The following is a 15514-nucleotide window of genomic DNA, read 5'->3' on the forward strand; positions in this document are numbered from 1 at the left end:
TGTGTTTATTACAACGCAACCAAAGTGAGATGATCAGGCCAATGATAGGCTTATGTTCAGTAATATGGACAAACAATATATTGCCTCCTAAAGCCACTTTTTGTATTGTCTTATCAATGCTTTACTCCTGACACAATTATGTAATGAATTTCAATTATTTTAATTATTATATTTATATAACTATAATTATTTAATGATAATATATTTAATTATTATTTGTAATATTTGTAGTATTGTTATATTTGCAATTAATTTAAGTAATCGGCATATCATGTAATTATTTCGATTAAAATTTTAATAAAAAATTAGTTAAAAAATGTCTCGTATCACAGTTTAATTTGCAGAAGCAAATGAAAAGTGTAAACTCTAAGCACTTTCAACAATGTTCTATTAGTTTAGGCAACATGGCAACATTGACTCAGTTAATTGGATGAGTTTGTGAGCAGAACTATTGTGCGACCAATAGCAGACATTTGGGAAACCTGTTTGAAGAAAGTAAAGACTTCACCTTTAAAGGGACACTGGTTTGACTCAATGGCAATGCCATATGAAGTCATGGCAATAAAATTACAGAGACAAGCTCTCATTTTAACAGCATTTTCATGTAATTAATGAGATACAGACACTGAATTTTCACTACAACTAAAATGACAGACCTTTTCTTACTTTCCTCATCGGCCACAGTACATACTGTAGTTTGTTACAATTAACTTGTTCATCCATCTATAAGTCTACAAGCCACAAACATAGACCACGACCTTCCCTTCTGATGTCCTTTATCAGCTCCGCACTAGCAGTACATTTTTTAACCTGGAAAGAAACACAGAACTGTAGCATCTGTGCACTGATGTGGTAACGAGTATACAGTGGCAATAAAAAAAATATGTGAACCCTTTGGAATTACCTGCATTTGTTTAAATTTGTCTTAAAATCTGGTTTGATTTTCATCTAAGTTACAATAATTAACAAACACAATCTGTTTTAACCAACACACAAATTAATGCATTGTTCTTGTTCATATTGAATACATCATTCAAACATTCACAGTGTAGGTTGGAAAAAGTATGTGAACCCCTAGGCTAATGATGTCAACAAAAGCTAATTAGAGTCAGGAGTTGGCAAACCTGGCATCCAATTAATGAAACAATATTGTAGGTGTGAGTTTGAGCTACTTTGACTTATAAAAAGCACTCAAATATTTTGAGTTTGCTATTCACAAGAAGCATCTGCTGAAGTGGACCATGCCTCGCAAAAAGAGATCTCAGAAGACCTACAATCAAGAATTGTTGCTTTGCATAAAGCTGGAAAGGGTTACAAAGTTATCTCGAAGATCTTAGATATTCATCTGTCCACAGTTAGACAAATTGTGTATAAATGGAGATGATTTAGTTCTGTGGCTACTCTCCCTAGAAGTGGCCGTGCAGCCATGATGACTCAAAAGGCACACCGCAGAATGCACCCTTTAAATAATCCTAGAGTGACAGCTATATACTCGAAGGAATGAGTGAAACTGGTTAATATCTCTGTTCATGAGTCTACTATACAGAAAACATTAAACAGGCATGATGTCCATAGCAGGACACCACGAAGGAAGCCGCTGTTTTCCAACAAATACAATGCTGCGCACCTGAAATTTGCCAAAGACCACCTTGACACTCCACAACGCTACCTGGAAAATGTTTTGTGGACTGATGAAACTAAGGTTGAATTGTTTGGGAAGAACACACAGCATTGTGTATGGCGTAAAAAAGAAACCACATACCAACATGAAAACATCATCCCAACGGTGAAGTACGGTGGAGGGAGCATCTTAATTTGGGGCTGCTTCGGGGCCTAGACCGCTTGTCATCATTGTGAGAAAAATGAATTCCCAAGTTTAACAAAATATCTTACAGGATAATGTCAGGGTGGCTGTGCGCCAGCTGAAGCTCAGTAGAAGTTGTGTGATGCAGCAGGACAATGACCCTAAACATCGAAGTAAATCCACTACAGAATGGCTTCAAAAAAAGAAAATCCACCTTTTGGAGTGACACAGTCAAAGCCCAGATCTTAAAGGAATGTGTGTGACTGTCTTTCTTCAGTGGAACACAAATGAAGATTTTTAGAAGAAGACAGAGCTCTGTCAGGTCCTTAAGGGAAGTACATGTATGTCAGCACTTTGAAGGTCCAAAGGTCATATTTAGGCAGCTTAAAAGTAATCCACACGACTCGATCAATGAATGTCTTCTGAAGCAAATTGATACGTTTGTGTAAAAAATAAATAAATAATTAAAATGTAATTAACTTGAAAAGCGCTTTCTGCCAACAGCTGACGCGAAACGTGACATAAGTGCGTCAGCGAGTTCACGTGAGAATTCGGAAGCGCCGCTTATTTACAACAGAAGAACAAACGTCACGCTAACGGCCATTTCAAACAGCATCAGAGCCCTGGATGGAAGCGCTGATTTAAAGTTAAAAACTTTTTAATTATCGGCTTGTTTCTTACATAAACCTATGAATTCACTTCAGAAGATGTTCATTGATCGACTGGAGTCACATGGATTACTTTTATGCTGCCTAAATATGACTTTTGGACCGTCAAAGTGCTGGCACACATACTTTCACATACTTTCTCTTGCCACTGTATAAGCAACATAATTGAGTCTCTCTCTGGGCAAAAGTGATCAAATGCTTTAACAGTATTATGGTCTGCACAATGACAATTACTTCTGAGCAACAATTCTGTAGAACTAAAATAAAATGTCAACTTTAAAGCCAAAATGTAGCCATTATTGTTACACACGTTAAAGTCAGCGAGAAATGGCTTTATTATTTAAATGGCCGATTTAAACTCCTCCAACACCTCCAGCCATTCCCTCATTATTCCGCTGCATCTCCAGGTAGTTTTGGGCGGTGGTCCTTCCGTGTTGCTCCTTCAGGTGGCGACGCAGGGCTGGCTTGTGGGCGAAGCTCACGTGGCAGTACGCGCACACGTGCGGACGCTCACCACTGTGGAGGTTCATGTGGTCGCACAGTGTTGACTTCTGAGTGAAGGTCTTGTGGCACAGGGGGCAGCAGTGGAGCTTGGCGACTCCGCGGTGAACGACCATGTGGCGGTTGAGGTTACTGGAGTGGCTGAAGTTCTTACCGCAGCACGGACACACGTATAGCCGGTGTGTCGCCAGGGAATGCACGGCTAAGTCTTGTGTTGAAGAAAACGCAAGTCCGCAATGCTCACATACGACCGCTCCCGTTACGCAGGAAGTGGATCCCACCACCGCCACTGACTCATCAGCTGTGCCGCGCTCATTCGAAGGTGTCCCAACTCCCATTCCCTCCTCCCCTCCAGAACCTTCTACACCAAAGTGCGTAGGACCCCCATTAGAGCCACCCTCTTCTCCTCGTCCCACACCCACCCTGTACTCGACGTGGAGGGAACCATCTGCGAGATGCTGATTGGACAGGTAATCGGCACCGAAGTCAGCTCCAAAATTCCCCATTATCTCATCTGGGGTCGGAAAGCGCCAAGCCTCCTGATAGTTACCCAGAAGTTTGCGATCTTTTAAAGTGTACCGCTTCCTGTTTTTGAAGCCTCTTCCTCGGCCTCCCCTGTGCTCACCGTGTCTTCGCCTCCACATGCGAGCTGCTCCTCTCAGGCTGTTGCCTTTCATGCGACCCTCCATACTGGGTTCCTCCACACCCGTGTCCAGGTCCTGACAGTTGTCGTCTAATACAACAACAGCTTCTCTGTCCTCTTCAGCACCAGTGGTGTTCTCAAGGTCTTGATGTTCATCGCTAATGTGTACTTGAAAAATGTCACTCTCAGTGCCGTCCTCTCTCTCATAGTGGCCAGACTGTTCTGATGCTCTTACCTGCAACATGGTGAAAACATTGATTAGTTAACCTGATGTGGAAAATGACAACCAAATGACCCTGTCAAAAAAAAGACCACTTAGAATTTTAAATTAATGTTCTTCTGATACAGTAATTTGGTATCATTTTCAAGAAAAACGTTATTTTTTTTTTAATGATATAGATTATGATAAATTCTGAGACTCTCAGTCTAACAAACTGCTAAAAAAATCACAAAAACACGAGCCAAAAATTGACTTTTTTTTGTTTTTTTAAATAATGTTTCAGATTTGAGATTATATATCTCTTGGTGTAAATAAGGTGGCTCCGAAAAACTTTTTTTTGCTTTTGTTTTGTTTTGTTTCCAATTATGTCACCTGTAACTGAGTAGAATTTTGTGTTGATACAACAAAGCAATCAAAAGTTACAAGGCTTACAAAAATAATTTATCCTAGTGTCCAAAAACATCTCCAAGTGTCCAAAAGCCTCTCCAAACAAATAAAACATAATAATTGTACATAAGAACTAATTACACATGCAAATACAACAAAGTATGCTCATCTGTGTCATGTACTCGGCACCATCTTCTGGCGGTTATATGTAATTAGAGTGAACGATCATCTCTGCCCATATTTGGATGACTTCCACCTCTAGTTGCAGCGACCTGAATCCTAATATAATTGATTTAGCGTTCCATAATGCTGGACAACGTACTACATAATTTCCGATGAAGTCATCTGATTCAGGAAAGCTAACATGTTTTTAGCCAGATAGCACATTATGTGCTGTGTGCACATTGTGCTTTGTGTGGATTATCTAATTATCTATGCATCTGATTACGTCGTGTGTGGGCTCATTTTAAAGATAATCGTTTCCTATAAGTGGTATGTAATATCTTATGTTCCATTTATTTTTTGTGAAGTTATAAGCGAAAATGTGGCACATAAGCAACACCTGTTTAAATGTAACATGTATGCCAAAGACATATACTTAGCTATTACTCGCTATATTTTTTATTTGTGAGTAAAACAAATAGCTGGTTGTATTCTACTCTTGGCTATTTGATCAGTTTGTTGTTTTTACCGATTACAATAAAATGTGCAGTGCAAAATTATTAATAAATTATCAAAATGGAACACATCTGATTTGTCTGCAAATTTCAAAGCACTTGTTCAGTTTAGGCAGGCCAATCCGAGCTTAAAGAGTTAAACCAACCTACCACTGAACATAAAAATGCCATAATAACAGAGGGTCATGAGAAATGTAACCGGTATCAGATGATGCATTAATTTTGGCAGTCCTAAAATACTAAAACTAAAATAAAAATCAAATATACTGAAAGTGAAAAACAGATGTAGAATGAAAATCAACAACAACCAAACTAAACTGAAAAAGGACAAATTAAAATAAAATAAAAAATTAATTAAAATTTCAATACTATAAATACATTGATTCTAGGTTTCCGATTTGTAATGTATGAGTGGTTTTTACTACTTGGAAACTCTTAAGTACGATAATTCAGATGTTACGTGAACGCACCATAAGATACAGCATCAGAATCAAAATTACAATTAGCATTCTGTCATTTTGTTCAAACCAACGAAGCTTTTCATAGATCTAACAAATCCATAGATATTTACATGATGCATAGACAAATCACTGGCATCTCTGCGCTGACTGTTGGAGTGTTCAACATCCGTGGCTTGGAGCTCCTTTCCAGAGCTGTGAGGGTGCAGTGATGCAGTATCAGAAGGGGGCGACATAGATCCCAATGAATGGGAACTTCCACTGACAATCACTGGCATGGACTGAGGGTCTTCTGTTTTCACAGTCTGAGCAGATACATAGTGGGAAAGATGGATAGAGAAAGACAAACATAAAGAATGAACAAAGAGGAAGAGGAACATGAGGGTAAGAGGGAGAAAGAATTGTAATGTTTCATTAAATTATTTGCACTATTTTAATTTAAAAAATATTTCACCCAAAAATGATACCCAGAATGTTCACACTACTCTGTCAGCATATAGTGGCCAGGGGCTGTCAAGCTCCAAAAAGGACCTAAAAGCACCATTATAATATGCACATTGTCAATTAGATTTAAGAACTGCAGTGGAGGGCAATAATATCAGAAAATAACATCCATAAAAGGATAAAAAATTCTGTCATCTTTTACTCACCCTCATGCTGTTCTTAACCCAAATGACTTTCTTTATTCCATGGAACACAAGAGCAGTTGTTAGGCAGAATGTAAGTTTCAGTCACCATTCATTTTAATAGCAACTTTTTTGAACTGAAGAAAAATTATTGGCGACTGGCGGTCCCTAAATGAATAAATGCTGACAGACAAAATGGATGTGAATGATGACTATGGTTGTCTGCTCCTTAAATGAGTAAATTATGACAGGCTGTCATTTTTGAGTGAAGATTTCCTTAAGAAACAAGGTCCATAATGGCGACCGAAGTGTTTGAGAGTGAGACACTGACCATTGGGCTGCGACTCCGGGGTTGCATGTACTGGCTCAGGGCTCCTCTGCATTTCTCAACCACATGCTCCATCTGCAGGTAGCTGGCAGCAGTCAGGTAATTCACAATCTCTTTGGCACTGAACTGCAGTATCCCTGTGTAACAGGACTGGAGGAGCTCACACACAACTGTTGAGCTGTGCAACATTGACACCTTTTGGACAGAGAAGGTAGCTGTTGAAAAAAAACGGAATAACAACCCCCAAGTCTATGATATTCTGGTCCAAAGATATGGCTCGGGTCCTTCCTTCAGTGTACATCTGTTGGATGTTTTGCCTGTTTTATTAATAAAATTGTCATTCTGATTACTTAGAAAAGTAATAGCACGCTTTTCAACATAAACAGTGTAGGACAAGTTACAGTCGTAAGAAAAATTATGTGAACCCTTTAGAATTAGCTGGTTTTCTTCATTAATTGGTCAATAAATGTCATCTCATCTTCATCAAAGTTACAAGTATAGACAAACACAATGTGCTTAACCTAACAACACACAAACTGACTGTGTCACTCCAAAAGGTGGATTTTCTTTTTTTGAAGCCATTCTGTAGTGGATTTACTTCGATGTTTAGGGTCATTTTCCTGCTGCATGACTCAACTTCTTCTGAGCTTTAGCTAGCGCACAGTCACCCTGACATTATTCTGTAGGATATCTTGATAAACTTGAGAATTTATTTTTCCCTTGATGATGGCAAACGGTTCAGGCACCGAAGCAACAAAGCAGCACCAAATCATGATGCTCCCTCCACCGTACTTTACCGTTGGGATGATGTTTTCATATTGGTATGTGGCGCCCTATTTATGCCATACGTATTAGTGCATGTTCTTCTCAAACAATTCAACTTTAGTTTCATCAGTCCACAAGACATTTTTCCAGTAGCTTTGTGGAGTGTCAAGGTGGTCTTTGGCAAATTTTAGGCACACAGCAATGTTTTTTATTTTAAAGCAGCGGCTTCCTTCGTGGTGTCCTGCCATGGACATCATGCCTGTTTAATGTTTTCTGTATGGTAGACTCATGAACAGAGATTTTAACCAGTTCCAGTGATTCGTTCAATTCTTTAGCTGTCACTCTACAGTTCTTTTTACCTCATTGAGCATTCTGCGGTGTGCCCTTTGATTCAACTTGGCTGGACGGCCACTTCTAGGGAGAGTAGCCACAGAACTAAATCATCTCCATTTATACACAATTTGTCTAACTGTGGACAGATGAATATCGAAGCTCTTCAAGATAACTTTGTAACCCTTTCCAGATTTATGCAAAGCAACAATTCCAGACTGTAGGTCTTCTGAGATCTCTTTTTTGCGAGGCACGGTCCACTTCAGCAGATGCTTCTTGTGAATAGCAAACTCAAAATGTTTGAGTGCTTTTTATAGAGTCAAAGTAGCTCTAACTCACACCTACAATATTGTTTCATTAATTGGATGCCAGGTTTGCCAACTCCTGATGCTAATTAGCTTTTGTTGACGTCATTAGCCTAGGGGTTCACATACTTTTTCCAACATACACTGTGAATGTTTGAAAGATGTATTCAATATGAACAAGAACAATACAATAATTTGTGTGTTGTTAGTTAAAACAGATTGTGTTTGTTAATTATTGTAACTTAGATGAAGATCTTAGTTCACATACTTTTTCTTGCCATAGTACGTACCAAAATGTAATACTTAGGGTTTTTTCTAATTCTAATTTCTAAACTTGCATTACCAACACCACCAATTAAATTTGCTTTTTGCTAATGGTTTCGGGATTACAGTAGCTCGCTCTGATTTTTAGAATTAAGTTAGCTTAAAGTCTATACATTTAACAGCTTTTACACATAAAAAAGATAAATAAAGCCCTTCAAATAATTCATGAGGTACAGCATATTTGGAAAATTTCAATCCAGATTTGAGAAGTGAAAATGGATTTCCCCTAAATACCAAATATAACATTTGGGTCACTGGTTGCAGATGGCATGTTAAATTGCTTTTAAAATTGCATTGAATGCACAACTGAATTGCATGATTATCAGCCAACACATATGGTGCTCATTCTTGCTAACCATAGTTTGTCATATTTGCTGTATGTGACAATTATTAGTGGGTGAATCAAAGAATGCAGAACATCAAAAGTCAATGAACATATATGGACAAAAGAGGTTCTTTACGTACCTATTTATACCTAACCCCATGCTGAACTCTTTATTAGGTTTTTCATTATTTTTAAAGGGATAGTTAACCCAAAAACGAAAATTCTCTCATCATTTACTCACCCTCCTGCCATCCCAGATGTGTATGACTTTCTCTCTTCAGCTGAACATTAACAAAGATTTTTGGAAGAATATTTCAGCTCTGTAGGTCCATACAATGCAAGTGAATGGTGACTAAATCTTTGAAACCCCAAAAAGCACATAAAGGCAGCATAAAGTAAATCATACGACTCCAGTGGTTTAATCCATGACTTCTGAAGTGATCTAATTGGTTTTGCATGAGAACAGACCAAAATATAACTCCTTTTTTCACTGTACATCTTGACTTTGCAGTTTCCTGGCACGATCATGATTTCAAGCTCGATGGCACTTCCTAGTGCTTGACGCATGCGCAGAGCGCTAGCTGGCACTATAGGAAGTGAAATCGAGTTTGAAATCATGATCGCCAAGGAGACGGCAGATATCAAGATTTATAGTTACATTTTGATCTGTTTCTCTCCCAAAACCGATTGGATCGCTTCAGAAGACATGGATTAAACCACTGGAGTCGTATGATTTACTTTTATGCTGACTTTATGTGCTTTTTGGAGCTTCAAAGTTTTGGTCACCATTCACTTGCATTGTATGGACCAACAGAGCTGAAATATTCTTCCAAAAATCTTAATTTGTGTTCTGCTGAAGGAAGAAAGTCATACACATCTGGGATGACATGAGGGTGAGTAAATGATGAGAGAATTTTCAATTTTGGGTGAACTATCCCTTTAACCGAAGGACTGTTATCATAAGGAGGATCTTCTTGTATTTGTCTGATAAGTGGATTGCTCATCTATGTATTCGATTTCTTCTAATACACAAAATGTAAGCTGGGCAAAAGTGCTTGTGGAAAGAAGACTGCATACAAGGTAGTTGTATCTCATAACACTTTTTCGTTTCACTGTGGATGTGAATAGAGTTTCTTCACAGTCCCTGTGTTTAGACTCTCACCTGCAGCTCTGATGAAGGGTTCAGGAGAAACTGGTCTCTAAGAAACGCAGAGCAAGCAGCCAGTACAACCTTATGACCCCTGAACATGGGTCTGCCCCCCGCCACAATGGTGACATCACAGAAGTGCTGCTGTGACCGCAGAGAGTTCATGTTATTCAGGGTGGTGTCTCCATGCCCGGGCAAACGGAAACTCACCACATCCATCTCTTTAGTACGGGAAACTATATTAGGCAATAATAACAAAAATTATTTGATTTGTAATATTAGTGTTTAAATTTATATACAAACAAAACAAAAATGTACCCTTACACAAAGAGAACAGTTTATGCAAAAATGCCATAGTACTACTAAATCATCATAAATTAAGGGGATCTCCTTCAAACAGTGCAATAAATCGTTTTGTTTAATTTCTTTTGATGACAGTGGTGTTTATTATTATCAAGTTACAACTAATCTATTAACTATAGTGTTTTGGCGAAAATTATGGTTACTATGGAAAATTTCTGCAGGAGTATGCCTACAGATGAGCATAAATGTCGATATAAGCGTTAATGCAAACAAATACGTTTTATATATATATTTATACAATCTGCAAAACATAATATAAGCCTATGTACATATATAATAACGAAGAGTCAATAAATGTTAGTTAGTGTATCAATAAAAGAGCTATGAGTGATTGGTCAGATAAGAAAACAAACACATGTGCGGACTTTCATTTATGTTTTTAAGTGTTTCCATGTAATGTGATATATTTTATCAGTCATTACATGTTTATAACACTGTTATCAACATTGGGCTAAACTAACCGGCACTGTGGCATCTTTTGTTTAAAGACAGACAGAGTCCTCAACACACTGTAAACACTTTACGGGTCAAATAAATCAACTGAACTTACTTGTGTGATTTAGAGTTGAGAAGAGATCAATAATGGCGCATAACAGATAAACACACACAGTTATGGAGATTAATTCACTTCCGCCCAGGGACCAGCGAAAACACCCTGTCTGATCTACTTTACACAAATCTGTTCTGTTTTTTATGGCTTAGTTTCGGTCGTCTCTTTTATAGACTATATATTTTATATGATTTTTAAAAAGAAGTTTTAAAAGCGAGTTTTAAAAGAATGGTCGTTGGGGTTGGCAGAATGTGTGAAGTCAGACATCTTAATGAAACGTGTTTCCAATGAAAGATGATTTTCAGAATAAAAGCCCCGTCTAGACACACGGGATCTTCATGTTGTGTGAGAGGCCAAACATTAAAAATATTTGTAAATAATTAATAACAGAAATGAGCAAGAATTAAATAAGTAATATAAATAAATAAATAAATACTTTAAAAATTAATTTGGGAAGTATACTTTTAACAAATAATTTTAAATACGCAAATAAGAGTATAAAGACTTAGCTTTGGGATTTGTGTATAAAATCTACTTTGACTTCATGAAAATGAGTTTAAAAAGTAAATAATATTTTAAATAGTAAATATTAATAATAAAATTAATAGAAATAAATGAATTAATTAAAGTAAACAAATGTAAAGTAAATAAAGAAAATAAGGAAATATATCTAAATATAATATTGATAAATAAATAAATAAAGGGGAAGTAAACAATTATACTTGGCATAGTATAAGGGTATAAAGACTTAGCTATTGGATGTGTGTAAAGAAGGGTCTGCTTTGTTTGTTGAAAAGTGAGTTTTTGAAAGCAATTCCTTTGACATTATTAAATAATGAAGATAGATAGCCACAATAACGCAATAAAATGTGTTTTGCTAAAATATTTACTATATAATTTAACTCAGTTATTAGGATTTACACCCACATCAAAATTCATGTAATGATGTAAAACTAACGTTCACTTGCAGATGACCAGAAGGAGGCGCTGTGAGCTCAAGATGGACCTTAAATCAGAACCCTTCTACAAAGGGGTTCACAAGCTCAGCCTAAAATAGCAAAACGCGGCGGTCCCATAGACATCCCATGGGCGGTACATTGGCCAGGAGACACGAGGCCGTTTTTTTAATGGATGTCTATGAAGGAGATGCTTCAGTGTGCTGAATAACCTATTTTGTGAGGTAACAGTTCATCATTTAATGAATTGACCACTAACGTTTAACATCTTTTACACGAAATAATCCTATTCCAATAGTTGGAATGAACTATCTGTGGAGTTTACTACAATAAAATTGCTGTTTTATAATAGAAGACACGGACAATTTTGCGACAGCAAGGTGTCAGTTTACGGCTCTCCCCATTCATTTGTATGGTGTCCGCAAACGGTGACTGACTGTCGTAACACGTTAGTTGACCGTTACGCTCTCTGCTTCGGTGAAAACGCGGAGGTTGTTATATACAGTATATATATGAGACGATCTGTGCTTGAACCCCAACAAACAAAAAACTTTATGCTTTCTAAATTGATGCAATATTTATTTACCAATAAAGGAATGTTCAGCTTTTTTTTTTTTTTTTAAATGGCATAATTACATTGATTCATTCAGGCCACAAATCTTATATACTGTAACAGTAATTTAAGGTTATACTCTATCGGGAGGGTCTGGAATCTTAACTTGATTTCTACAACATACCAAATTACAATTATTTATAGTTATTACATGTATGGAGTGACATTTCCTGGTTGGAAAGTAGACACTTAGATACACACTCAAGTTGACATTTATTTTTGGCTGTTTGCATGTCCCTCCCCAGTAAACTGTTGTTACTTTTTTCTTTTAGTTCATAAAAAGTCAAACAAGATGCGTTTTATTGGTCCAATTTATTCTGAAAGAAACCATCAGTTACAGTGACTGAACGCCTTTAGAAAGAATTTTCAATGACACTTCAATGTCTCAAAACCAAACAATACCTGGATTATTAGCAATAATCTCTAAACACATTGATGTGCTTTCTCAATAATCATAAATGATAGAGGACTGATTACTAAAGACAGCTGATGAAATATCTCACAGACTATTGTTATGGTGAGTACTGAATTCTCACAGGGAATTTACAATGACCACAGGACATGCTGCACACTGTAAATCATAAATGTGATTGAAACACTGTCAGGATCAAATCCAAAATACGATTAATATTGATAAAATGCCACATCACACTTCAAACGGAGTGCACTCTGAAAATACAATGATGCACTTCAGAAATCTGAAAGATTCACAGAAGAATGTGATCATTATGACATCACTTTGATTGATCAAACAACTAAACCAAGTGCTAACAGTGTTATTGTAACTATACTGTACAGTACATGAGACACTTTTATTTATACATATTCTTGATTTCTGTTTTTACACATCAGATTTATTCCAGCAGCCATCAAACAATCATGATTTAATTTAAGTATAAATGTGGCCCCTATGGAATCTGAAGACATTGTTTCTAATGCATTTGCAATATTCTGTATTGGTCACTGTGGTACTACGGCTTGCATTATTATCATTTGTAGATGATAAAAACACACATATAAAGGCATCAAAATCTACATTCTTAGTCTACACTGAACCAACACAATGACCATTTTTTTCAAGTCCAGTTTTAAAGGTAGTGATAAACTCAAAAGGAAGACCACAAAGGAATTCATATGTCCACTCCCAAAGCCAAAACAATCCCAAAAACACCTTCCAAAGAAATGTTGTGTCACTAAAGTTTATGTCAAGGTAAAAGTAAATTATTGGGTTAAGGGTAAGACATTTAAAAATATATCACCATGAAATCAACATATAGACCAGTTGAAAGGGTGAAAAGGACTTGAAAATTTTTCTGATTTCTGACATATATTGATCATGATTTCACTTACAATTCAATCAAATGCTAAAATGTCCTCAATTATCAGCATATAGGTTAAGTGGACAGGTATTCTGATATCATTATTCCTATCTGCAATAGTGATCTGCCACTGGTAACTTTGAAGAGAACTGCAGTCAAAGAGCCATTAAAGAGTGAGTTTATGCTTTTCTTTTAGTGTTCATCGGTCCATGAAGAGAAATAAAGAGGAAAGTGCTGCTCACACAATTGTCCGTAAACTTAATTAAAGAAACAGTGCTTAAAACCTCTTCCTCCCTCAGTGGGTCCTCTCAGTTATCCAATTTGATCATTTATGAGAGATACAAAACCAGACAGGAAAGTACAAAATGACCACTGCAAAGAATAAGTATAAATATAACCAAACTGATTTCAGGACAGATTTGCAAGGATAGAAATTGTAATAAGGACTGGATCATGTAACTTCACTTGTAAAACAATCTAATTAGAATGGATTTTCAATGAACACACATCTAGCTGTCTCAAATCATGGAGCAAAAATGTCTCAATAACTCTGATTTCACACCGGGTCAATTTAGACTAATCACCAAGAAGTAACATTATAGCAGCTTTTGAAACGTGGTGCATCTTCCACAATGCACTTAAGTGAATCTTACAAAAACTGTAATGAAATGTCCTATTTATTTAACTCCAAAAGAAAAAAATAGAAATAATATTTTGGATGAAGAAAATGAAACCTACCCATTGAAAAAAAAACATTAAGATTTTTTTTGCATTGTGAAATTATTTTCTGTACTGTGGAAAAATCTCATTCTCTTTACTGTAATGTGAAAAGAATTATATATTATTTGAATAGTAAAGTACAATTGTAAGTATACATAATGGTAGTATTTGTTGTACTGAATCTAATGATGATTTTCATTACTACTACATTACAGTAATGGAAATTAGATTTTTTTCAAATTATAATAAAAATCTGGGAAAGAAAATGTTCTGAATTGTCACGAAAATTACGTCATGAGAGTGTCCTAAAAATAGGCCAAATTTGAATAAATATCTTATTTTTATTTTGGGGTGAAATACTACTTGGATATTTGACCACAACTCGTGAGTAATTTTGAATTGGTATGAGAAATTTTCATGAAGTTTGGGAACAACATACCATGTTTTCAAATAAAGGTTTAGTATAGACAGTAACTTAATGTAAATGAACATGATAATACAGGCTGTCTTAAAGGCTCCATCTACAGGAACAGGACATATGGACATATCTCCTTATTCAATCCATCTTCTCTTTCTGGACCAGTTTGGGTGCGTCCACAAACTCTCGTCCATTGACCACAATGATAGCAGCTGTGACAGCACTGGCCATGCCCCAGAATACCACATACGCCAGCGTCTCTGTCCAAGTGTCACCTGTTAGACAGAGGATTTCATTTGCAATGTTGTACAACTCATTAGCCCTTAACACTTTCAAAAACATAATAATGCCCCAGACCTTTTATTAATTACAAACTAGATTTTTACATTTTCTGAATAAATGAGAGTGGTGTTGGCCAGTGCAAAAATTCTGATTTCTATATATCTCCTCCAGCTTAGTCTTAACAACAACCCTTTAACCATTGTGTTAGACAGGGTCTCAGGGAAAAAAATGTCACCAAAAGTGCCAAACATGTCACCGAAAAGGAAAATGTGGGGGCAAAAAATGCTCACATAATGAACGTCTCTGCATCTTATTAGTAAAATCTGATATATTTCTTAATATTTCATTTCAGGCCTTGTTATAGGGTTGGGAACCAAGAACCGGTTCTTATTCAGAAACAGTTCCAATTTTTTTTTTTATAAAATACTGAAACCAAATGATTTTAATGGCTCTTTTGAATCAACACACAGCATGATCAATGTAGTCCGATTACTGAACAAATGACTCTTATGAGCCGGTTCTTTTGAATCTACAGTGTGAAACACACAGCATGATCAGTATAGTCCGATTACTGAACAAAAGACTCTTAAGAGCTAGTTCTTTTTAATCTAGTGCAATTAAAAACACAGTGGACCACAAGTCATTCATTTTGTCATGTCCGACGCAAAATAAACTAAGAACTGTTACTGTGTTATGCGTACTTAAGGCTTGCGAGACTTAAATCACAGTCATTTCTGAATGGCTATTGATATGAGTGGTTAAAGAGACTTATAAGTTGCTATTTA

At 36.4% G+C, this 15514-nt stretch overlaps 2 protein-coding genes across 2 annotated transcripts in view; both read right to left on the reverse strand.

Annotated features, from left to right (window-relative positions):
- Window positions 1–319: 319 nt before the first annotated feature.
- On the reverse strand, window positions 320–10693 carry LOC127424935 (zinc finger and BTB domain-containing protein 12-like). Its single transcript, XM_051670502.1, has 5 exons — window positions 10422–10693; window positions 9524–9744; window positions 6316–6507; window positions 5472–5663; window positions 320–3851 (listed from the first exon to the last, which is right to left on the reverse strand). The coding sequence occupies exons 2-5, from the start codon at window positions 9725–9727 to the stop codon at window positions 2826–2828; spliced, it is 1614 nt and encodes a 537-aa protein (XP_051526462.1). The 5' UTR covers window positions 9728–9744; window positions 10422–10693; the 3' UTR covers window positions 320–2825.
- A 1590-nt stretch (window positions 10694–12283) lies between these two features.
- Window positions 12284–15514, reverse strand: part of LOC127425218 (phosphatidylinositol-3-phosphatase SAC1-A-like) — a 38063-nt gene continuing 34832 nt past the window's right edge. Inside the window, exon 20 of the mRNA XM_051670939.1 lies at window positions 12284–14722. Within this exon, the coding sequence (XP_051526899.1) occupies window positions 14586–14722 (137 nt within the window). The 3' untranslated portion in view covers window positions 12284–14585. The remainder of the gene's footprint in view (window positions 14723–15514) is intronic.

The sequence above is a fragment of the Myxocyprinus asiaticus genome, chromosome 34, assembly GCF_019703515.2.
Source record: "Myxocyprinus asiaticus isolate MX2 ecotype Aquarium Trade chromosome 34, UBuf_Myxa_2, whole genome shotgun sequence".
Classification (NCBI taxonomy): Eukaryota; Metazoa; Chordata; class Actinopteri; order Cypriniformes; family Catostomidae; genus Myxocyprinus; species Myxocyprinus asiaticus.

What these genes read in the sequence shown, in the direction of transcription:
- LOC127424935 (XM_051670502.1), bottom strand. Translation starts at nt 9,727, where the DNA reads ATGGATGTGGTGAGTTTCCGTTTGCCCGGGCATGGAGACACCACCCTG. An exon ending in ACCCTTCATCAGAGCTGCAG is followed by an intron (nt 6,508 to 9,523) that starts GTGAGAGTCTAA and finishes TCTGTCCAAAAG; the next exon opens with GTGTCAATGTTGCACAGCTC. An exon ending in GTGATTTGTCTATGCATCAT is followed by an intron (nt 3,852 to 5,471) that starts GTAAATATCTAT and finishes ACCATGTTGCAG; the next exon opens with GTAAGAGCATCAGAACAGTC.